Raw genomic sequence first — 24,173 nt, 5'->3', positions numbered from 1 at the left:
CCATCTTTATATACAGTCTATGCTCTCTACACTGTACGGCATGAATCTAGTAATGTTTGGACACGACGTGAAGTTTGCTCTGTGCAGATTGCACAATGAAAATGCAGCTGAATCTCAGCCTATGATGTATGCGAGTCGACGTGAATGCACAGTAAGCATGCGTAGTCCGTAAGTGGAGCTTCTACAATCACAGGGAAACTAGCCAAACATAAACTAAGTGCTGTAGCCACTATTTAAATTTAAATTTAAATACCCAGCACAAAAAAAGCGTTCAGGAAATTACAAAGCTGTAATTGCATGCATCACCACATGGAGCTAAACCTACAACCCCGCTCTAAATATGGGTTTAGCACACAGATAGTGGGCAGCTTTCATTGCCAAGGAAACTAATGCACAACCCTCCTACCCCCTCTTCTTTTGTTTCCATCCAATATCATGGATCAAAAGAAACTTGTGCTGCATGTCACGCTGCACAAGAGATCAAAATGTTCTCTTCATGTTTCACCATCAAACGGAGGCAGGATGAGTACGAAGGAGCCACCAATCTCACCAGCTTGTTTTTTTCTTTAAGATCTTAAAAGTGCAGACCTTGTCCTGCTCAGTGGAGTGGTTATCTAACATTTATTACAGCAGCAGTTCAAGGACGCAGCCAGGCACCAGCCGACCTCAGACATGAAAAAAACAAAAAACAAAAGTGTTTGGAGAAAGACAGGGGCTACTTTACTATGCTGCTTTTATGTGCCATGAGCTGTAACGGCTGTAAAGCGAATCACTGCTCTGCATTTCTTGGAAAGAGCTAATAAGAAATATTCTTTTTACTATCCAGCACACTGACAGAGTTGTTGAATTATGTTCAACAAGCTTTAATCTTGCAGAGATACAGAAATCTTCAACAAATCCGTGGATCCAGACTATAAGCTGCATCACTGCCAAAATCTAATCACTTGGTCCTAGTGTCATTTCTGACCTTTCCTGAAAATTTCATCCAAATCTGTTGGTCCATTTTTGAGTACAGACGGACAAATGTAAGCCGACTGTCACATAACTCCGCTGCGTTCCTTGGCGGAGTAAACAAATAACTCTTGGGGTACTACACTGCAGACATCTGTAGATCCATTTAGTTCCTGCAGGAATCTTTAAATGTGACGCCTTCACAGACAAAGAGAGACACTCTATGACTGTTTTTTTTATTTACGTTGTTAAACATATGAAACAGATACAATAAATGATATCTCAAATGTTTACTTTAAATTGTTACAAAAGTTATCACAAACTGTACACATCATGACAGTAGTTGCAGTTGTTCTTGCTCCATATAGAATCAACCAACAGGCAAACGATTACAGCTCAAAGCTCTAAACTCCTAAACATGGAATAACTTGATAAGGTAGAGTTGGCTTCACTGTGTTTGTAGTTTGACCAGTTGTTCACAATTATCACAGAATAAATTTCACTCGATTACAAGTCTGAGCTTTTTCAAAGTATCACCAAACAATAGAAATACATTGTGATGTCTCTATTTCCATAAGTTTACGACAACTTCTTCAATTTCACTTTTCAGTATATACAAGCAGTGCCATCGACAAGTATATATATACAACTGTAAACACAAAGATCAAAATTGCAAATACTCTTAACATACTCATTAGTCACATTTTCGCTCGATAACATTTTTTTTTAAAGTGGTGACAGGCATGCTACGAGTAAAAATATTGATTTATTTTTTATATTAAGGGCAGAGCAGGGAAAAAGCATCATTAACTGCATGTGCAAGTAAGATAACAGTACATAGCCTTTTTTCTATTTGCTATGTTGATTTCTTATTACTCACAAGTAAGGAGAAGCTGAGTCGATGTTTCGTGTTTGAAGCACTGAACTTAATTTCATATGGCTCAATGGAAAAATACACACAACATCTGCAAATGTTAGATTACGTGTAGTTTATGGACTTTAATTCCCTGAATTTGCAACTGCAGAGGAAAAGAGTACAGTAGAGTTTATTCTCTCTCAAGTGTTTATGTTGAGATTGGTGTACTGCATACATTGATTTATGTTGGCAAATAAGTGTTTGCTAACATTCACTCCTCCTTAGCTGCTGTTGTTACCACTGTGAGGCAATACAGCAATGTTTAAGAAAGTTCTTTAAACAGTGCGTTTTGGATTTCAGAAAGCCAGCTTCTCATTTTTGTCACCTGAAATACCAGCTGAAGCTACCTTGTTAAATATTATTTATAGCATAAAAAGTCAACATACTGTCGGGGTCTTACATATGCACTCGACTGCTACATATATGAGGTCATGCTGAAGTCTGAGGCCATGTCCCCAAGCAAAACTTTAGCATCTTTAAACACTGATGATCCATGTTGAAGACAATGCATTGTTATTTTAATCCAGTGTAGAGCCAGTTGGGTCAGTATATAATTGAGGGACTTTTGAAGTCCATGGGATAAAACTTGCAGACATTTTTACAAACCGTTAAAAAGCGAACGTTTTTCTGATCATGTCTGTACAAATTCCATAATCATTTATTATGGAAGAAATCACTTATTAATAAAAAATGAATGGATGTCACTAAAATGTCTACTAAATAACTGTCTGAATTTAAAACAACCAACTACTAATTAGCTAAACAATAATAAAATGAGCGTATTCTAACCCTTTTGATTGCGTTCTTTTTATTAAGTTGAGATAATCATGACAGATATTTCTTTTTTGGGCAATAAATCAAATTTTATATGGACAGTAACAAATTGTGTCGCTTTCAGCTAAGTTCCCCATTACAAAAACACCTCTCAAGGAAGTGTGTTAATTCCAAATCACATGACCTGCTCCACATGATGTCATTTCCTCCTGAAGAAAAGACCGGAAAGACTCCAAGGCTTTCTGAGTTATTTAATATAAAGTAGTGTGTGAGTCAAGTGTGGATTTAGCACATGTCCACAGGTCTATTATAATATTTTTATAAATATATTTCAATTTCAATTTTACTCAGTTGTATATATAATATGTAGAAGAATATTTTTCTAAAAATGCCATGTGGTGTTTAGTTATAGGCGGCCATGTTGATTTTAGGCCTGAAAACAGCAAAAATGTCAGCTATGATACCTATCAGCTATGTTACAAAAAATCCCACAATTCTATATTGGCCCAGTTAGTCATGTATTTATAGTTTGTAAAATATATTAAGGACAAATGTCAGCTATGTTTTATTTAAGTAGTCTGTTAAAGTGCCAAACATGAGCTCATAAGCAAGACAGAGGTCAGATTTATGCATCGTTGTGTGTACTTCTAAACACCTCTCCTTCACTTTTAATTCCGCCTCATAAAATTAGAAAGAGGACAAACCAGTTTGTTTGGCAAATATAATAATATCACAGATAACATGTTTGCCCGTTACTCATCGATCAGCCACACCATTAAAACCACCATCCTAACTAAATCCTTGTCCTGCCACCAAAACTGCACTGACCCATTGAGGCTTGGACTTCACCAAACCTCTGAAGGTGTCTTGTGGTATCAGGCATCAAAACGTTAGCAGCAGATGGTTTAAAAAATTGTGAAATAAGGTCTGTCTGTTGCACTACCATCAGAGAATGCAGCTGCTTTGCTGGAATTGTGCACTGTGGCCGCTGTGGCTCAGGTGGAAGAGTGAGTCGTCCAATAATTGCAAGGTTGGTGGTTCGATGCATACAAGCATTTTTATAACAGCAGCTCCTTGCAAAGCAGCTCTGCCACCGTAGATGAATGAGAAAACATCGTAAAGCCTTTCAGCTTTGAGTACTGCCAAGATGGAAAAGGACTATCTATGTGCAAATCATTTCCCATTGTCTGCAACAATGCTTATGTAGGTGGTCCTTGTCAAAGAAGAATAACCATAACTGCAGGACCTTAGGTTTCCCAGCAGAACATTACCCGGAGCATCATCGTAATGCCAATTTGACTCCTGTAAAAGTCTCTAAGATCTCTCCACTGCTCATTTTTTTCATCTTTCAGCACATTGGTTTCAAGAAATGTTGGCCTGCTGCCATTTAGCACGATGTTAACCCTTCATAGGGCAAGCAATCATATTTGGTAGCTTCCACACATAATAAATATGGCGTTGATCCCGGCTCTCAGTGAGGCTGTGAAGCACGCAGTTTCCACCCAGCCAATCAGCAGAGATCACTCTATGTCACAGCACACTACATTGTGACATTTGACCAATCAGCAGAGGCCTGGAATGTATCAAACTTTCTCTTTTCTCCGAAGTTGGGAAAAAGACGGACTTGCGGCTCAGTTCTCTTCCATATTTAAGGTCGAAACATCAAAACTAACCATGGTTAGTTGACGAAACACACATTTTACGGTTGAGTAGTTGTGCTAAGTGATGGTATATATACATTTCTCGGAATATTTTTTTAATCACTACCAGGTAAGGAACCATATATGGTAACTTGACTGACCTTGAATTTTAATGTCCGAAAAGTACAAAAGCCTCGCAATGTCTTCCAATATCACTCCAGGGCTGAAATTTTTGAATTTCAAAGTATTTCAATGAAGGCCCTTTACAGGTAAAGTGAATAACATTTCTGTACCTGTGGTTTTATTGTTGTGGCTGACTGGTGTAACTTTCATCCAGTTCAACAGAGTAGCACAGAGCTGCTAATGTTAGCCTAAAATCTTACGTAGTAAAGGACAGGACTAGATTCCATATTGTGAAATATTGCCCATTAAGTTACCACAGGTAGTTGTTGGTAAAGATAATAATGATCACCCCAGATATCCCGAGAATTTGGAGCCAAAGCATGACCTATGCACCAGTGTTTCATGAGTTTTACTTCACTTTCAGTTGCAATATAAGGGAAATTTAAAGTATAGCTTCAGCTTTTTCTGACCAACACTGCTTCAGTTTCCAGTCATGAACATAAATCGAACTGGTGTGTACAAAAATAAGTTTGAATTTGTCATTTTTAAGTTTTTGTAAGGTTCAGGCGGGTTTGTAGGAACAACTTTACTATGAAGTGATTACAAAGACACGTTCATTTGATTGTTGTTAATCTCGCTGTACATTTGTTTGCTACATGTATCTGCTACTTTTCTCTAAATAGAGGAGTCCTGCTGTGACTGGTGGATTTTCTGAGAGATTCACCCAGCCCTTCAGTTACCTGCAGTTTTTTTTTCCAACTAAAACCTGGATCACGACTCAGTGGATTTATTGAGTGTTTTCAGAGTAAATGTGTTCATGGCACTGAGCAGTGTAGCCCTTTAGCTTTGTGCCACTTCAGAGTAAAATGGTAACACACTAAAGAGCTCTAGGGCTAGAAAAATGTCGCTCAAATTATTGAATTGTTTGACAGAGTTGCTAAGGACTTGCTGTCATGAGGCCTACCATTCATGTTGTAATTGGTTGGTAAATGAACAATTTTAAAGCAAGTGTATGAAATACTAACTCTTGAACTGAGTGACTGAGTGCTGTGCATAGCCAGCTCTGTAGTGCACTTGGAAAAACTTGCATTTGAATGAATACATAAAATGGTAGCACAACCACATAAGAAACATATGGGATTGAATTTAGTTTTCATACAACATGCTCTCAAGCGACTGATAGGCAACAAAACTTCTCAGAAACTAAACAAACGTCCGGTTTCTTACAGAGATGATGACTCTCCCCGCGGTCATCAGGGAGTCTGTGGAGGTTTGGGTGAAGGACACGAACCTTGACTCTCAAAGCTTGCTGCTCTTCCGGGCCACTGCAAGGTAAAATATCACACAGATTTACAGAGGGATCCCATGTGTTTTTGGTAGTTAAGCAGGTGTTTTCGTGAATCATGAGGACACACTGTGATCATAGGCAAGTTTAGCTCAGATAGGTCAGATCTTTACTCTAAAAAGACACGTTAAATTCAACCAAGCTTTAATTGTGATCGTCACATCTTAACTGAAAATCCCCCAAAATAAACAGTTTGCTCTATCTAGATTCTGTAAATCTGTGAAGCCATTCAGCTGTGACCAACCATCAAAAGACAAAAATTCAGGGACTTTTCAGCTGAACTGGGTTGATCTGCAGGCAGTGTTTACACAAAGCAGTAGGGAGACAAGTATGGAAACAAATAAAATTAAAGCTGCAAGCAGTGTTGGTCGGGTCCTTGCATCCTTGCAGCTCGGCTATCCCAGGCATGTCCACCAGATGACGCTGTAACTGAGAGTATATATCGGCCTATGGATGTGATTTGGGCCGGGCACTGATGGCACATGTAAAGTTTGAGGCAGATTGGAGCATGCACGGGCTAGTTAGACAGCACTTCCTGTTTTATGGTGCAACATCTAAAATGCATTCCGCTGGTTGCCATTTCCGCATCCTCTGACTTTTGCGGAGCATTTTGATAACTTTTGATCACCCATGCCTGGTGTACATCCTGGCCAAATTTCAGCTCTCTTGCGGTTCAAAATGGCTGACTTCCTGTTGGGTTTTAAGTATTGGTGCAAGATGCCTTTTTTGTGCTTCCTGACGAGTTACATATGCGTACTGAATTTTGTAGCTGTAGGTGAAATGCGGTCCAAAGGCTGAATTTTCATAATATGCCAGGGGGCACTATTGAGCCATTTTGGCACACATGCATGCCATTCCAATAAAATATCGAATTTTTCACCAGTCCTTGTGTGTGTGCAAATTGTAACACGTTTTCGAGTATTTTTAGGGCATCAAAAATGCGTTTCTTCCGTCCGACATAGAAAATATCATAAGAGAATAAACACATAGGTTTCAATAGGTTTGTGGTGCTCGGACTCTAAATATAAATTTAAAAAAAAAGTATATAGTACGGAAAAAACAAATTCTTTCCTATATTAGCACTTTGGAAAATCTACATGTTGATTCAAGTCATCAGAGAAATTCAGCTTTCTCACAATGTCTAGCCATGGTTGTGCTGTTTCCACTTTATATTGCAGTTAAAAATTAGCCTACAGTGAGTAAAAATGTGATGGGAGCAAAAAATCAGAGGTACAGAAGGTTAAACAGTGGCTACAATAGAGGGTTTTCTTTTGATCGCTACACTTACGTAAATCATGACAAAACATGTCAGGTGTATGCTGAGTGTCACAGAATTCTTAAATGAATCCCTAAACCACCTTCATGCTTCGTATCGTATGAATCCTTCGATTTTTACCTTGTAGAGTCCAGTTTCTCACACATGATGCTCGTGTGTTCATTAGTGTGGACTAATTAGAGCACTCATCTGCTGCTTCTTTGTTGATCAGGGTCTGTCATTAGAGAGTTTATCTGGTGTGGTCCCACTGCACAAAGCATCCCCAGGAATAGGTCCAACTCTTTTAAGATGAGCCGAGTATTCGCGACACTGATGTTTTGACAAGAGCTAGACAGAATTATTATTTTTTTGTCTATGATCACAGGTTTTTATAAAAGCCTTGAGTAGTTTTACCACTAAAAATAGGTAATCACCTGTATTTTCCTATTCGTCAGGTTGGGAGTGGCAAAAGAGGAGAAGAATTGATAACATGTGAAATATGAAATTACATGAACTGGAGTGAAACAGTTGGCGTTTGTCAAAAGAATGAAATATGTTCATAATCACAGGGTTGTCTTAGTTGCAAATTATCTTGTTAACATGTGAATTAGTCACCAAAAGTCACCGATTTGCAAAGCCAGCAACAAAAAAACTCCCAGGTACATGCTAAATGCTCATTACCGTTCTCTGTGTTTGTTTCTACATGTGTTAAATACACTTAAGACAGTAGTGAGCCCACCTTTGACAAAGCTAGGCCAGCTGGACAATACAGTTTCTTTCTCTGTGTTGAACACAGAGATTAAATTAAACTTCTCATTGGGTTTTGGGCAAGGCAACTAATAAATCTGCAAATCAAAAAATATCCCTTCAAGCTCATTGTTAGAGTTGTTGGAATTTTTAGGAGAATATTGGTGTAAAATCCTTCAATCCCAGATTAAAAATATCAACATCCGTCAAACTTTAGAAAATAGTTGTTGAAAACGAAATAGCAAATGGGAATAAATATTTTCGTTTTCAATAGATATTACCTTAGCTATTTGAATTTGCCTCGGGATTAATAAAGCATCCATCCATCCATCCATCTGACTCTTCACCTCTGTTTCTATTTTTTTCCCCAACAAATTCCAACCCTTTCTAGTCAAAATCATTGTTTTATTTACCTTGGTGTGGTCTTTTTATATCCTAGAATCCTGAACGAAATAAGGAATTGACCTATTTTTGCCATTCAAAAACACAGATTTGAATTTCTTCTCACTTCTGAGCCATTTTAGAGCAGGAAGGGATTATTTTCATGAAAAAAAAAACCTCAATAAGTAAATCTGATTCACAGAGATGAGTTTTTGGGGATTTAATCATCAGCTGCAGTGAGAAAATCAAGAAGAGGAGGAGGAGCTGAATGACAAATCTGCAACAACAATCAGAAAATCTGACTCTGATGATGTATCATTGCTTTGACTTGCTGAGCATTGTACGTATTCATGTCAAGGCCACACTCAAGAGCTTCTCGACATCTCTGTAAATGTGGGTCCTTTGAAAAAGGGGGAAAAACGGAGTGAGAAGTGAAAGAATTGTGTGTACCTCTCCCAGAGCATGCCAGTGCGTGATGGGTTTCCGAGGGTAAGCCAACATTTCGTTCCAGTGATCTCGTCCAAGACCCTCAGCCTCTGGCCCAGTGCGACACACACCAATCACCTCATTATGTCCAACCCTGTTAGTAGTAAAGCATACACATTAACACGCTTTTGTATGCACATTTGTAGTAGATCTAAAACACAAAATCATGGCTAATCTGAGATATAAGTCCGTATTTCACCAGCTTTAAATATCTTGAAACGAAACTGGAAGTTTGTGAAGGTCGTAAGCAAAAAAGCTAACTGACCTCTATTAGCTCTGAGCAGAAAGTTCAGAGAGTTCACCTGAAAAAAATCACAAGCTGTATTTGATTTAAACTTGGCGATCATAGCTGTAGAAGGAGCCTCCTTGTGCACCACTCCCAGCCCTCCTGCAGTGCTTGCATCACTTCCTGGAAATCCTGTTATGTAAACATGTCAAGCGCCATCTGTGATGAGCACTGAATCTCCTAAACTGTGTCAAAATGGCGACTAAAAGAAGTCAAAGAGAGCCAAATCTGGGAGTGGAGCAAAAAACCCATGCCTAATTATCAGACTCACCTCAGAATGTAGAACTTTCTTGACAGTAAAACCCCTAAGGGACTAATTCCTGCTGCACCCATGACCTGATACACCTTGTCCAGTCTCAACCATATCTCCAAAAAATGTTCCTCTACAACTTCACTGCATTCTCAATTACATTTTAGGGGAAGCATAACTTAGTTTTGTGTTTTCTCACCTTTGACATTGTGGGAATGGTGCCCAGTTTCAAAGAACCACAAAGTCAATGTAAGAAAGTAGAACGAGATGAAGGCTTAAGAATGCATCAAGACTTCCACAAAGGAGACCAGTATATTAGTTTTGTTTTCTGTAGTTGTCCTTTTTGGTTTTTACATACTTTCTGGTTTGGCTGAGGCACCATAACTACGTAGTTGTGTTTAAGAATATATGTTTTGGTAGACTTTTTTACAAGGTGGCAACCAAATTACTTGGTTAGGGTTAATAAAACAACATCCTAGTTTGGGTTAAAAATCCATTTCCTACGTAACCAGGGTGATGAGTCCCTCCCCATCAGTGTATGATTGGTTGACTAAAAAGGAGCAACAGTAACACAGTGATATAAAAGGGAAATATATGTTAAGTACAAACATATTTGTGATATATTATGACAAACAAAATTTGGCATAGAATACATTTTCTTACAAGTGTAACAGAGAATGCAGTTTAGCTCAATTTTGTAGAGACTGGGTTGCTGGTTTTGGAGACTGCAGGCTCTTCCACTGTGAAATCTGCTGTTTCTTCTCTTAGTGGTAGCTGAAGACCCCCACTTTCAGCACCACTGACAATCCTCAAGATAAAGGTCTGCTCATCCCAGGTACTGGTATCACACGGTCTTCTGGCTCGTGACGGGGTTAGGCACTACGAACGGCATTGGAACCGCATGATCACCTCTCATAGAAGCAGTTGAATTCATTGTGAACATCAGTCTCAAATCTTCAAATTTTCCTCTTTACCTGTCGACTCCATTGACTTTCAGTTGTTACATACTACTGTTCAAAAGTTTGGGGTCACTTAGAAATGTCCTAATTTGTGCGAGAAAAGCTGTTTTTTTCCAATGAAGATAACATTAAATGAATGATAAATCCAGTCTAGACATTGTTAATGCGGTAAATGACTATTCTAGCTGGAAATGGCTGATTTTTAATGGATTATCTCTATAGAGGTACAGAGGAACATTTCCAGCAACCATCACTCCTGTGTTCTAATGCTACACTGTGTTAGCTAATGGTGTTGAAAGGCTAACTGTTGATTAGAAAACACTTGTGCAAATAAGTTAGCACACAAATAAAAGTGTGAGTTTGAAAGGAGTATTGAACTCACCGATCGTAATCCATCACCATGATGGACAGACTGACTTGTTCCACGTTCTCTGGGGGAATGTCGAAGATGATGGCCTCGTTGTACACTGGGTTAAGTGTGCTTTTCTTGGTGGTTGTTTTTCGCTTCTTTAACCTCCGTCCATCACATAGTAGGTAAACTTTCACGTACGGATCTGGGAGACACAAGTTCACTGTTATATTATTTGCTCATTTGTACATCTGTTGGAATCCAAGTTAGAAACAAATGCCAAAGGGAAGGCTATTTATTGGACTCCGAGTTGGCTAAGATTTTTACTTTATATCCACGTTTTGCTTTTGATGTGTGCCTTATTTTACCTGAAGAGCCTGTGATGTCCATGGCTTTGAGGTTTCTGCATTTGATGACTGTCAGGGTCATTCTCCCTGCTGTGGGGAGATAGCACAACGAGTACATGATCTCTCCCAGGTCAATACTCTCCTGGTGGACAAAAAGAAAGACAACAAAATCAATTTAGCACATTTTAAATGCTTTGGCCACATTCTGTGGATCAAAATGCCAGAGCATAGGAATAAATAGGTCAGCTTATAACAGAGGTCATATTCGGTCACTAAATACTGAGCATTTGATTAGCATTGTGCTGCAGGCTATTGTGATAGTTTGCGCTTTCAATCCTTCAATGCTGATTAGGCACCAAAACTTTGCTGTTAATCATTTTTTATTACACTGTTATCTGATCTGTTAGTTGAAAAGCACTAAGTTCTTACTTGTTGTCTCTAGGGATGGTATTGTTGTTTTGTTTGGGCCAAACACAAATATCTCAACAACTATTGGTTGATTTGCTGTAGAATTTTGTACATACAGTCGTCATCAAAAGGTGAGTTTTACTTCGTATTATGAACCCCTTAAATTTCCTTAAAGACCTTCTCTGGTGACAATCTTGCTTTTTTCTTGTGTTGCCAACGTGTCCACATGGGTTTTGTTTTTGTTTTTTTGAAAATTCAGTGTATGGATAATTTTCCAGTGTTTGAGGCTGGGGTAGATCCAATCCACTCATTCTATAGAAACTTATTTTATGGCATTAAGGGATTTTTTTCAAGGAAGAACTTCTAAATATGTCACTTTGATACGCATAGATGAGATTTTAGGAGGTTAATCTTTAACTGAAATGGGAAACAACACCACTAGGCTGACATTTTTGGTTATTAGGGCATTATCTTGAAAACCATCGGCTCAACAGTTTAATTTGTTCATTTAGTTTGGTTTATGACCAAATACCCAAATAACTGCAGGCGTTCCCATTGTCATCTGTACTTTATGCTTTGTTCATTTACAATGAGCATTTGCTTAGTTTATTAGCAAATGTTAACATGCTAAATTAAGATGTTGAACTATGTTTCCTATCTGCTAAATATCCACATATTACTATCATTTTCAGTCACCACTACTGCCGACTATTCATTTTACATCCAACAAACCTCACTTCAGTCACATCAGCTGAGCTTGTTAGGGGCTTCGTTAGCTAGCTTCCCAAACGAAAAACAATTTTAGCATTTACTGAAGCTAGAATGTAGCTTAAAAATCATTATTTCAGTATTCATCAACATTTCATGCTGCCTATCTTATTATTAAGGTGCTATGGTGTGTGAAGTTAATTACATCAACTGAAATAAAGTAAATGTTGTTCGTTTAATAGCTTAAGCTAAAACCTGTACTGTGTTTGACTACTCATTATCGACCATATGTAGTCTGTCTGTTGTCCAAAAACAGATGACCAGAAACGTAAACAGAATTCTGAACTTACAGTTGCTTGTATCTGTACCTAAGTCCCGAAAAGACCTAAATATTTCTATTCTCGCAGGGTAGAAAATTGTGTGATGAGTGATATCAAAGAGCAGCAAAATAAAACACTTTACATCTTGCTTTTAGACTACCATCAGGGTTTTGTATGAGAACTAAACTCCATGAAAATTGAAAACCTTGAAATCAATACAGCAATTTTCTTGATAACTGAGCAAGTTTTTTTCCTCCCAAAACTACATTTTCTGGTTTGCTGACAGTGTGGTTTTCATAGTATCTTGTAAAATATCTCTTATTTTCCAGTCAAATCCAATATCCATATACCATAAAAGCTCTCGTATGTCATACAGACAGCTCTTTAATCTTGGTTCAGGTCCATAAAGTAACTAAAGTTGCCCTCAGGTGTATCAACACAAAGGATAAGGAACGGCTAGAATAATCCAAGTGATAAACTATAACGAGATCTGTGTACAAAGTTGTGGAATAGTTCAGGAGAAAAACTGCAACCAAAAAAATGTCCTGTGTCTTGATGTTACAAAAGCATAAATCACTGTTCTCTTGTTTTTGAGTGAATGACAAAACTCTACATCAAATTTCACCAATGTTTAGGGAGTCAGCAGATGTCCGGCTAATTTATAGACTAAACTGAAGACATCTCCTTCCAATGGGGCCAGAAATATGTGCTCATAACCTAAATCATAACTTTTGAGTCTGTGTTAGCCAATCTTCCAGTCTTCCAGAAATTACATTTCAATACAGCTAAACTGCATTCTTCCGAAAACGTAAGCCTGAAAGACCAAAATTCAACGAAGGCTGCTGGAGAGGTGGATGGAAGCAAAAGTCAGCAAACAGGACTTTCACCTATCAGATTGGGCTTTTCAATTCCACTATTTTTAGACTTAAGTATCGTTTTTACTTGTTTTTTACTATTGGTTTCCATTCACTGTTTGCTTAGGTTTAGGCTCCAAAACAACAAACTCGTATTTCAGAACATTCTACACCCTTTCTTGACATGTTTGAAGGTCCTCTGGTCCAGCCCCATCTAATACATGACTAGCTGACTGGAAAGGAGCAAGAATAAAGCAGTAAAATGAAGGGAAAGGGTATGTTAATTTTACAGTGTATTCAATGTAATCCAGCAGGAAATACATTTCCCTCAAGACAAAGATGAGAATGGATTTTAGTTGTATAGGAATGTAATTTCTCTCCTAAAATCTTGTTGCTTTTAGAAAGCAGCAGCAAAAATCATCAACTTTTCACATGTGAAGGCAAATGGATAAGGTGGCTTTTTTTTTTTTGATCGAGAGAAAAAAAATCCAGTCAAGTTAATCCCCATGCAAAGTGAAAAATTGTAGTTATTGTGTTGCAGCTAATTTAGACTACGTAAGCTAGAGTGACCAGAAAACAAAGGGTTAGCGTTTCTCACAATTAAAGCAATCATCAGCAAAGCAGACAGGCATGAACAAATTATGATAAAGGTTAATGTAGAAGTGAATGCATTCAGGGGTAAATTGTCAGGTCTTTTCTGGGGAGAGTTCATATGAGGACATGCTGTCTGCAATACCCTGTTCGTCTACCTGCACTAGAGATTCCGCTGTTGTGGTTGGATGTTTATACTCTGTGCTGCTATAATTACGTCTGCAGAAGACCCAGCAGTCTCTGGGAAGTGTGAGTGGCTGCTTGACTGATTAAATCCTTTTCTCAAAGCATCTGAATAATACAGTGTGTTCAACCTGCCAGAATTCAGGCTCTCAGAGGTGAATCAGTACAATGCTTCTTGATCAGACCTTTCTAGAAACAGTACAAATTTCCTGTTGCAATGTTTCTTGTACAGCAACGTTTTCCACATATGTGAGGACTTGGCAGTGTCTTGGTGTGAACGCCCACTCACCGTCGTTGCTGCGTGAATATCCTTCCAGACCACCGCCTCCCTGGAAAGATCAGAGAGTTCAAAGAGGTTGTCCACCACCACCTCGCCGATCATATCGTGGCTCGTGAATCGATCGAAGTCGTAGACGCTGAAGTGCAGCTTGCGGTTGCACAGCTCATCGTACACCACAGGGAAAGAGAAGGTCTCGTCAAACATGGGGTTCAGATTCTTGCGATGGACTCGGGTCTGGAACTTCTTCTTCCTCTCAGGCAGCAGGTAGATCTTCACGTAGGGGTCGGAGGTGCCTGTGAAGTCTTTGGCGGGCAGGTCTAAGGCCTTGAGGATCCTCACCACCAAAGCTTGCTCCTCGTAGTCGTAGCGAAGCGAGAAGCTCAGCTTTCCACAAGTCTCCACGGGCTCTTTGGCCTCGTCCTCCGAGTCCACAGACTTCTGCTTGTAGAGCTCAGGTTTTATTCTTCCAATGCTCACTGTCGAGGACTGGCGGAGAGGCACTGTGTCCATGCTGAAGTCAACACTGGTGACATTCATCTGACGAGGCAGGTGGCGGCGGAATGAATTGTGCCTGTTGAAAAGGGTAGAGGGCATCTGGTAAATGTCTCGAGTGCGTTTGGTGTCACGCATGAGTGGCTTTCGTTATGATGGGTGCTAATGGCTTGTCAGGAGGGTACTACATCTAAAAACCATGCATAATAATATGGAGAATAGCTCAAAAATTACCACTGACTGGTTGTAAGGCCTCAGTACAAAGCACAAAAACTGAGAATAGAAGCATGTAAATATTTATTGAACCTGATAGTCCCCCTGATATGCATTGGTGCCAATTTACTGGAGGACTAAAGTGGAAGAGTCAGTCCCACTTAAGAAGAGCAGAGATATCATTGTGCTTGATGTAACAATCCCAATATTGTCCTTTTGAAGCTTGTTAAGTGCATAGTTTAAAGTCAACATATCACACACTTGATTTTTTGTAGACTGCCATATAAGAAAATGTCGCACTTCCAGTCCAACATAGTGTTTTGGCAAAAAAAACAACTCTGACAATGGCACCAAGCAGGAATAAATCACGAAAGGTCACACTGACAAACTTTTGCCACCACTGCCTGTGATTTTTGTATACTGAAAAACAGCTCTAACATTCATATTTGAGTACCAATTACCTAAATGCTGCAACTTTCAGCGAAATTGACATCTTTTGAGAAAACCACAGCTGTGATTGACTCGCCGATGTTGTCACCTAGCAACTGGCCATCCTCCGTTCTGACAGTAAGACAATCGCAGCGATCCGGCAGTCGTGGCACAAATGATATGGTTCAAGAAGCAAAGCCTACGATTAAATACTACATTCAACTATTACAAACAACATAAAAGGCTGGGCATTGTCTAAGAGCCGGCACAAACCTCAAGGGAAATGGGAAGCAATGGCTAAAATACAGAACTGAACACAAATTAGCACGAACAATTTAAATCAATGCTCATCATTTTTGGATATTGGAAACTTTTAGTTCTCCTTCAATCTACATAACCTCTGCTGGGTTCATGACATCTGCGGTATAGGGCGAAAAAACAATCCAGATTGTTTTTTTTTTTCAAACCAATCATCGTCTTGGCCAGAGATAAACCCAGTATGCAGCAACAAGTGTCTCCTCAAAGCAGCGACAGCGACAGGTGGAATTGTCATTATAATGGATAATCCACAGAGAGACTGCTGCCAGGAGGTTTTTGTTTCTTGAAAAAAGCTGGTTTTCAAAAATGATGTAAGGGGAGGACAAAGCTGTCTGAAGTGAGCATCTAATGGCAGGCTTATATGAACTGCCTACATCTGCAGAGTCACACTCCTCACTTCTAAAACTTAAAAAGTTGAAAAACGTATGCAGCACACTGCAAACACTGAAGACACTTTGGATTTTTAGTTGGTACATCAACGAAGAAATTGAAAGTAAATTGTTTTGCTCATAGATTGTGTAGATTGTACACTTTTTTAAGAATCATATTTTCAAATACTGCATATTTTACAGGTTCCAGCTACTCAAAACGGAGGCTTTGTTGTTTTTCTGCAGTTCCATTATAGCAAAATGCACCTTTGCTATGGAAAAACAACCTCCGAGCAGCAGCTTACATGCTACAAATGGCAAGTTTTACACAGAATTGTGCAATAAAGCGGCCCTGTTGGGTTCTTTTGGTGAATTAGCCATTTTAATGACACTGCTCACCCCTCCCTGCATACTAATGTTTCACCTAAATGCTCACTTTATTGGCAGGGACACTGTTGCTGCATCCTGGGCTTAGTATTGTCCAACAAAAAGTGCATTTTTTTCCCCAATAGCCGAATGCTAACACTATTCAGCCAGACTATTCTGCACACTGTAGTGGTCGAGCTATGCGTGCCTAGTTAGCCAAAAGTCCTTGGTAGCAGGTGCCACCTTTTTGTGACTGACCCTCTTTTCTGACATTTCATCCAAACGCTCCCCCAGAACTTTTTCCAAGCACTCGCAGTGTTTTTGTAATGCATTTTTTTTTTACATACCTACTTTATAAATAAAAGGCAAACTCTGGGGGGAAAAAAATCCCAAATTTGAAAAAAAAAATGTAATTTGCTTGAGGTGATTTTTCACTTTTTCAAAAAGTCAGCAGCATAACTGAGTAGCTGTTTCTGCTTCTTTTAGTGTCTTCATCTCTGGACAGCATGAAACATGTCAGACATGACAGAATAATCACAACTTTCCCAACTGCCTTCTCTGCATTTTTCAAGTGTAGATGCTCAAATAGCAGTCGGCTAAAACTGCTTTTGTTTCTGTATTTTTGAAACATTGTTCAGTACAACCAAGAGCTACTAGAAAATACGACGTAGCCTAATTTATTTGAACCAGAGCAGTTAATACAAACAATTCTAATTTGCATTTTCACAATATTTCAAAAAATTTGCTTTATATTTGCTTGACAGTTACATGGAAACATGGAGAACTGACCTGCTGGTAGACACATTTCATACAAAACAATATACACACGTGGACAAAATTGTTGGTACCCCTCAGTTAAAGAAGGAAAAACCCACAATTCTCACTGAAATCACTTGAAACTCACAAAAGTAAAAATAAATAAAAATTTATTGAAAATTAAATAATCAAAAACAGCCATTACTTTTGAATTGTTGATTAACATAATTATTTAAAAAAACAAACTAATGAAACAGGCCTGGACAAAAATGATGGTACCTCTATAAAAGATTGAAAACTATTTGACCAGAGTGACATGATTAACTCAGGTGTGTCATTTAATTGACATCACAGGTGTTTCCAAACTCATAATCAGTCAGTCTGCCTATTTAAAGGGAGACAAGTAGTCACCCTGCTGTTTGGTGAAAAGGTGTGTACCACACTGAACATGGACAACAGAAAGCGAAGGAGAGAATTGTCCCAGGACATCCGAAAAAAATTATAGACAAACATCTTAAAGGTAAAGGCTATAAGACCATCTCTAAACAGCTTGAAGTTCCTGTGACAACAGTGGCTCATATTATTCAGAAGTTCAAGACCCACGGGACAGTAGCCAACCTCCCTGGACGTGGCCGCAAGAGGAAAATTGATGACAAATTGAAGAGGCGGATCGTTGGAATTGTATCCAAAGAGCCCAGAGCAACCTCCAAAGAAATTAAAGGTGAACTCCAAGGCCAAGGTACATCAGTGTCAGATCGCACCATTCGTCGTTGTTTGAGCCAAAGTGGACTTCATGGGAGACGACCAAGGAGGACACCACTGCTGAAAAAAACTCATAGAAAAGCGAGACTGGAATTTGCAAAAATGCATGTTGACAAGCCACAAAGCTTCTGGGAGAATGTCCTTTGGACAGATGAGACCAAACTGGAGCTTTTTGGTAAGGCACATCAACTCTATGTTCATAGACTCAAAAACCAAGCATACGAAGAAAAGAACACTGTCCCTACGGTGAAACATGGAGGAGGCTCAGTAATGTTTTGGGGCTGCTTTGCTGCATCTGGCACAGGGTGTCTTGAAAGTGTGCAAGGTACGATGAAATCTGAAGACTATCAAGGCATTCTGGAGAGAAATGTGCTGCCTAGTGTCAGAAAGCTTGGTCTCAGTCGCAGGTCATGGGTCTTCCAACAGGACAACGATCCAAAACACACAGCCAAAAACACCCAAGAATGGCTGAGAGAAGAGCGTTGGACTATTCTAAAGTGGCCTTCTATGAGCCCAGATCTGAATCCCATTGAACATATGTGGAAGGAGCTGAAACATGCCATTTGGAGAAGACACCCATCAAACCTGAGACAACTGGAGCTGTTTGCTCATGAGGAGTGGGCCAAAATACCTGTTGACAGTTGCAGAACGCTCATTAACAAATACAGAAATCGTTTAATTGCAGTGATTGCCTCAAAAGGTTGTGCAACAAAATATTAAGTTATGGGTACCATCATTTTGTCCAGCCCTATTTCATTAGTTTGTTTTTTTAAATAATTATGTTAATCAACAATTCAAAAGTGATGGCTGATTTGGATTATTTAATTTTCAATAAATTTTTATTTATTGTTACTTTTGTGAGTTTCAAGTGATTTCAGTGAGAATTGTGGGTTTTTCCTTCTTTAACTGAGGGGTACCAACAATTTTGTCCACGTGTGTAGACCAGGGCTGTCAAATATACGGCAAGCGGGCCAAAAGCGGCCCGCCAGAGGACTCTGTAAAGTGTAAAAATTACAGCAAAGACGCCAAGAAGTCAAACTCATCGTAGTTCAGTTCCACATTCAGCCCAATTTGACCTTAAGTGGGACAGACCAGTAAAATCACAACATAACCTATAAATAACCACAACTCTAAATTTTAATCACAAGTATCTGGAACTGAAAAGTATAGTATTTTACTTTATGATCAAAACAACAAAAAAAAGACAAAAAGCCCCACCAAAAACAAGACAAAATATTACAAACACCCAACACAAAACGACAAAAGAACAATAAGCAAGCTAGTATTTTACTTTATGATCAAAACAACTTGCCATGGTCTAGAAATTATTTTGAATTTATAGTTTTACTAATTTACAGTTTGCAGTTAATGTCTTCTCTGTAATTTTTACACTTTGAGGGCCGGATTCCACAATCCCTCCGGAGGACCAGTTTTGGCCCGCGGGCCGCATGTTTGACACCCCTGCTATAGTGTGTTATAAAATGCCTCTTAAGCTAAGACTGACCCGAAGACGACAATTAACCTTGATCTACTGTGGCATGTTGTGGGTGGTGTGGACTTTTTATCTTTCAGAAGGTAATAATCGGTGAAACTGCTTCCACATCGACTCACTGTCAAAAAAGTGGGTGGAAGGATCGAGAAAGTGGGCGTTGTACTCTTTGACCTGGCCTTCCTGTGCCACTGGTGGGTGGGTAGGTAATTCATGGAGAACTTAGTAACAGTATAATTTAATTAATGAGCCTCACAACAAACCAAAGCACGTGTCAATATTGGCGTTCTGTGAGAAACTGAGCACAGCTGCCTGCCGCGTCTCACAAGAAACCCAATGTTTCAACGTGACAGCTCCCTCCCCACAGCAACGCTTGTTACGGATGTTCCAGTTTAAACACAGCACTGGGAAACAAAGAGAAGCACGAGCCGATTGTTTAATTACTGGGGCTGCTTCCCGTCGTTTCCATAGCAGCTTGACTGTGATTACAGGGTTCAAACTGCAGCAAGAGGACATTTCAGATGTGCTCCAGATTCAGATATTTTTTCATGTGCAACAGCATCTCAAGGTCACCAGCCAGCCAGTGATGATCTACATGACACGTGCCAAATCCACCTCGGGCGCAGTTTCAACGCTGTCACGAACTGTCAGGACGGCGTTTGTGTGGGCATCGGTTATGTATAAGGCAGGGGTTGGGGGAAATAAACGCCAAAGTGGGCTCAAAAAGGCTGCTACACTGGAAAAACAAGAGAAAAAATATTTCAAGGAACTTTTACCTTGAAATAAGTGTTTTTTCACTTATTTCAAGGTAAAAGTTCCTTAAGACATTTTTTTTCTTCTTCTGCCAATAGAACAAGTGAAAAAGGGCTTGGTAGGATTTATTGAAATAAGATATGATATTTAGAATATTGAAATGTTAAAATTAGCTGGAAAACTTATTTGAAGCTTTATTTGACCAGGATAGTCAAGCTTAGGTGTCTTAAAATAAGCCAGACATGCTAAAAAAAAATTAGCAGTTTTTCACTCAAAAATAGATTTGTGACCTCCTAATTTGAGATGTATTAAAATTATGAGTTTTCTTGTAAAATACAACTCAAAGAAGATAATTTCAAGATTGTTTGATTTAACAAGATATTAAGGATGGATTGTCTTAACCCTCCTTTTGTCCTCATTTACGAGCACCAAAAACTGTTTTCTTGTCTGAAAAAAAATCCCAAAAATGTGCCAAAAAGAATTTCCCCAAATTTCTGAAAATTTGCAAAACCTTCAGGAAGAAAATTCCAATAATTCCTTAAAAGTTTAGTTTTTTAAAAATCCCCCACATTTGGCAAGAAATTCTTGGAAATATTTTTAAAAAATGAGTAAAAATCTTACAAAAAATATTTAAAATGTTCAAAGTGATTACATATTTATCAGTAAAACTTCTATTATTCTCTTAAGAACATTCACATAAAGATCAACCAAAATCCAGCGATTTTCGCCGGATTTTGGTAGATTTTTTGTGAATGTTCTTAAACATTTTTAACATTTTTCTTTCTACCAAAAAATGTTAAGATTTCCCAAAAATGCTGAAAATGTGGACATCATAAGTTTCACTGGGAAAATAGTTTTTTTTCCCCACATTTTCAAACTTTAAAACGGCTCAACTTTAACTCGCAAGACGCCACAAGGGTTAAAACAAGTCCCTCCATCTTGCTGAAATGTCTCTTGTTGAGTGAATTTATCTTAAATCAAGGGGGATGAGATATTTTGACTAAAAATAAGACAAATAGATTTGGAAAGGTTGCAGTGTATTGCAGTGTAACTGTAAGTAGCAGATATGTGCTTTATGTAAATAGGGATGGGGACTTTAGCTGTGTCATGTGAGGGTACCTGGAGGAGGAGGTTGGCTCAGTGGTCTGCCTCTGGATCTTCGCCTGCTGGCTCAGCTTCTCCCTCAGGGCTGTTTGGACCTCAGCAGGGATGTCCGGAGACGTCTGGCTGATCTTCATGGCTGCCTCTAGGAGCTTGACGGAGCTCCGGCCGTTGACCTTCACCTCCAGCGGGTACTTCTTCTCCAACTCCGCCACTTTACACTCGGTGACCACCGGGGAGTTGGGCGGAGGGACGTCGGGAAAACCCACGCGGAGGCCATTTTCGGCGTGGGCCGACAGAGCTTTGCTCCTCCAAATGGGCCAACACAGCTTCCAAAACACAAAGAGAGAGACTACCAACAGGGCGAGGCCACAGAAACCCACGACCACAGCAAGGAGGCTAATAGAGATGTCTACAGTTACTCCACAGGTGACACCACAGACAGGAGGAGAAGCAGGCGAGGGACAAAATATGACAGACAAACATGCAAGGGAGAGGGAGAAAAAAGGAGAGAAAGCAAGCTGTAAGAAAGAGGGGGCAGCATGTGCACCTGGTTGATAGAAAGTCATATAAAACCAGAGTCAAGATCAAGAAAATCACACAAAGAGGGAAAATATGTGTGCTGCTGACATTTCCTGGTCTTGCTGATTTTAAAATGCAACATGTGCACAGATTGGATATGCAAGGAGGCTTAATTAGCTCATACATGCAGCTTATTTAAATGACGTAATAACCCAGACTGCAGGACAGAAAGACGAGACAAAGACTGATCTTTATTTCCCCTCAGTCTGTTGTCCAACTGTTGCTATTCTAGCAGTGCGCGCTGAGCTGCTGCAAGATGCGTAACAGGTAGATGAACACTTTGAGAACTGTTTACACGGGAAAAAATAAACCAAACTAAGTGGTACAGTGAAGTTTTAACTCGTGCCACTTTGTGATTAGTTTCTCCTTTACGCGCCAAACCTGCAGCTACTTCAGAAGAACAGAGAAAAGTGATTAAAAGAATTGACTTTTTTTCCATTTACCTGCATGTCCTTTACCTAGTATGTTGCTCTCCAGCGGGAATATATCCGAGCATTTCTCCCGGTCGACGTGTCCCGTGAGACAAAGCTCCGTAACGATTTGCAGAGCCCTTTGGCACAAGGTGATGCTGTCATCCGTCCGGACACTCATGTCTCTCCTGTTAAGCCATTGCACGCCGGAGGAGCCGGGAGGGCGGCGGTTCATCTGGACGCCGTTTATGCGCCGCGGAGTGCAGCCTGTCCGCGGCAGACAGCGGGGAGGCGCGCTGCGTCCTGATCCATATCCAGCGCGCACCGAGCAGCGACTGGCCACACGCGCTCCCTGCGTTTGGAGAACAGCTGGCGGGGTGCGCGAGTCCAGCCCCCACTGCGTCCAATAGCGAGGCGCGTTGGGTTGACACTGTCGGTTGGTGTCGGTAACGGGATTACTGCTGCCAGTGCAGACCGGAGTGTGCCCCAGGAGGGACCCGTCTGCGTCCCCGCCTCTCAGCGCAGCACGTGTTGCTTTAGACCAGGGGTGTCAGACTCATCTTAGTTCAGGTTCCACATTCAGCCCAATTTAATCTCCAGTGTGCCATACCAGTAAAATCACAGCATAAATAACCACAACTCCAAATGTTCCCCTTAGTTTTAGTGCAAAATAGTACATCCTGAAATTGTTCACATTTAAGGAATAGTCTTTTTACAAAACGTCATGAACAACCTGAATTTTTTTTTTAAGACAAATAACTTCAATTTCAACAATATTGTGCCTCGGTTTGTCATTTACACATTACAACAGATCACAGAGTGTCTACAAAAAGGCACAAAACATTTCGTCATAGGTATCTGGAACTGAATGATGTAGTATTTTACTTTATGATCAAAAATCAGACAACAAAAGACAAAAAAAACAACCAAAACAGGACAAAATATTCCAAAACTGAGACACAAAATGACAAAAAGAGACAAAACAAAATCAAAGAGACAAAAAAATTAGACAAAAAGTTACAAAGTGACAAAAAATGGACATATGACAAAAATGCAACCAAAAATTACACAAATGACACAAGCAAGACAAAAAAAAAACACAAAACAACACAAGCACTTTACAAAATAATGAATAAAGGGAAACACTAAATGACAAAAATAAGACAAAAACACCATTCTCAAATGACAACAGCCTTTTATTGTTATAATGTGACGGATTTCACAGATAATAAAGAAAAAATCTCCTTGTGGAATGCACCGGAAGGAAGAGAGAACAAACTACATGTATGTATTATTTAAAATACTGTACATGCTCATATATTTATGTATGGTATTCATTATTCATCCCTATAGCACCTATCTATACTTTCAACATCAGCACGACTCTTAACAAGTCACTGTATTGCAATAAGGACTAACTTTTATTTCCATATTCGTTTTGTTTTACTTTCAGAAAAGCTGCAGCATGTCTCCTTGACTAGTCAGAAAATGATGATTAATCCTTCTGAAATAATTCTAAGTAATGTTTTTGAATCTCGTCCTGCTTTGAGACTCGCGTTGCTTGATTGCTCACATCTTGTTGCAATTTAAAAATATGCACAATTTTTCACAGTTGTGTGGCTAATATTATACTTTTTCAACAACATAGTCACAGAGACTTGTGTAATAGCCGATTACAGTCTTTACTGTTTTTGACTTTTTAACACTTTGACATAGATTTTACTGTTGAAAGTTACTGACTGACTGGTGGATTTCAACTTGCATACCACCTTATGAAAACAAGGCCATAAAATGCTGCAGCTACATAACCAATAAGGCAATCATTTAGGTTACTTTTATGTAAATAAATTTAAAAAAAAAAAAAAACACCATTAGCTAACACAATGTCGCATTAGAACACAGGACACACACACACATAATGAGGTTAACGGCCAATTAGCTTCCTGAAGATCATACATCATTAATACAGCAATAGAGAAAA

The 24,173-nt window shown here is 39.3% G+C and overlaps 1 protein-coding gene across 3 annotated transcripts; it reads right to left on the bottom strand.

Moving 5' to 3' along the window:
• Positions 1–1,173: 1,173 nt before the first annotated feature.
• syt10 (synaptotagmin X) lies at positions 1,174–22,687 on the bottom strand. 3 transcript variants are annotated; one of them, XM_051952161.1, is made up of 7 exons: positions 22,241–22,687; positions 21,219–21,612; positions 14,163–14,724; positions 10,831–10,951; positions 10,496–10,667; positions 8,583–8,712; positions 1,174–5,729 (listed from the first exon to the last, which is right to left on the bottom strand). In XM_051952161.1, the coding sequence occupies exons 1-7, from the start codon at positions 22,425–22,427 to the stop codon at positions 5,658–5,660; spliced, it is 1,638 nt and encodes a 545-aa protein (XP_051808121.1). In that variant the 5' UTR covers positions 22,428–22,687; the 3' UTR covers positions 1,174–5,657. The 3 variants fall into 3 exon arrangements, with proteins under 3 accessions (XP_051808121.1, XP_022071855.1, XP_051808127.1); XM_022216163.2 differs by having other exon boundaries at positions 22,226–22,686; XM_051952167.1 differs by having other exon boundaries at positions 21,219–21,529; positions 22,226–22,340.
• Positions 22,688–24,173: the final 1,486 nt, after the last annotated feature.

The sequence above is a fragment of the Acanthochromis polyacanthus genome, chromosome 1 (assembly GCF_021347895.1).
Source record: "Acanthochromis polyacanthus isolate Apoly-LR-REF ecotype Palm Island chromosome 1, KAUST_Apoly_ChrSc, whole genome shotgun sequence".
Taxonomy (NCBI): domain Eukaryota; kingdom Metazoa; phylum Chordata; class Actinopteri; family Pomacentridae; genus Acanthochromis; species Acanthochromis polyacanthus.
This window is presented reverse-complemented; position numbering and strand designations above follow the sequence as displayed.

Excerpts from the sequence above, each read along its gene's own strand:
- syt10 (XM_022216163.2), bottom strand. The coding sequence starts at position 22,427 with ATGAACCGCCGCCCTCCCGGCTCCTCCGGCGTGCAATGGCTTAACAGG. Across the intron at positions 8,713-10,495 it reads ATGGTGATGGATTACGATCG|GGTTGGACATAATGAGGTGA; the intron begins GTGAGTTCAATA and ends TACTACTAACAG. Across the intron at positions 5,730-8,582 it reads ACTGGCATGCTCTGGGAGAG|TGGCCCGGAAGAGCAGCAAG; the intron begins GTACACACAATT and ends TTTACCTTGCAG.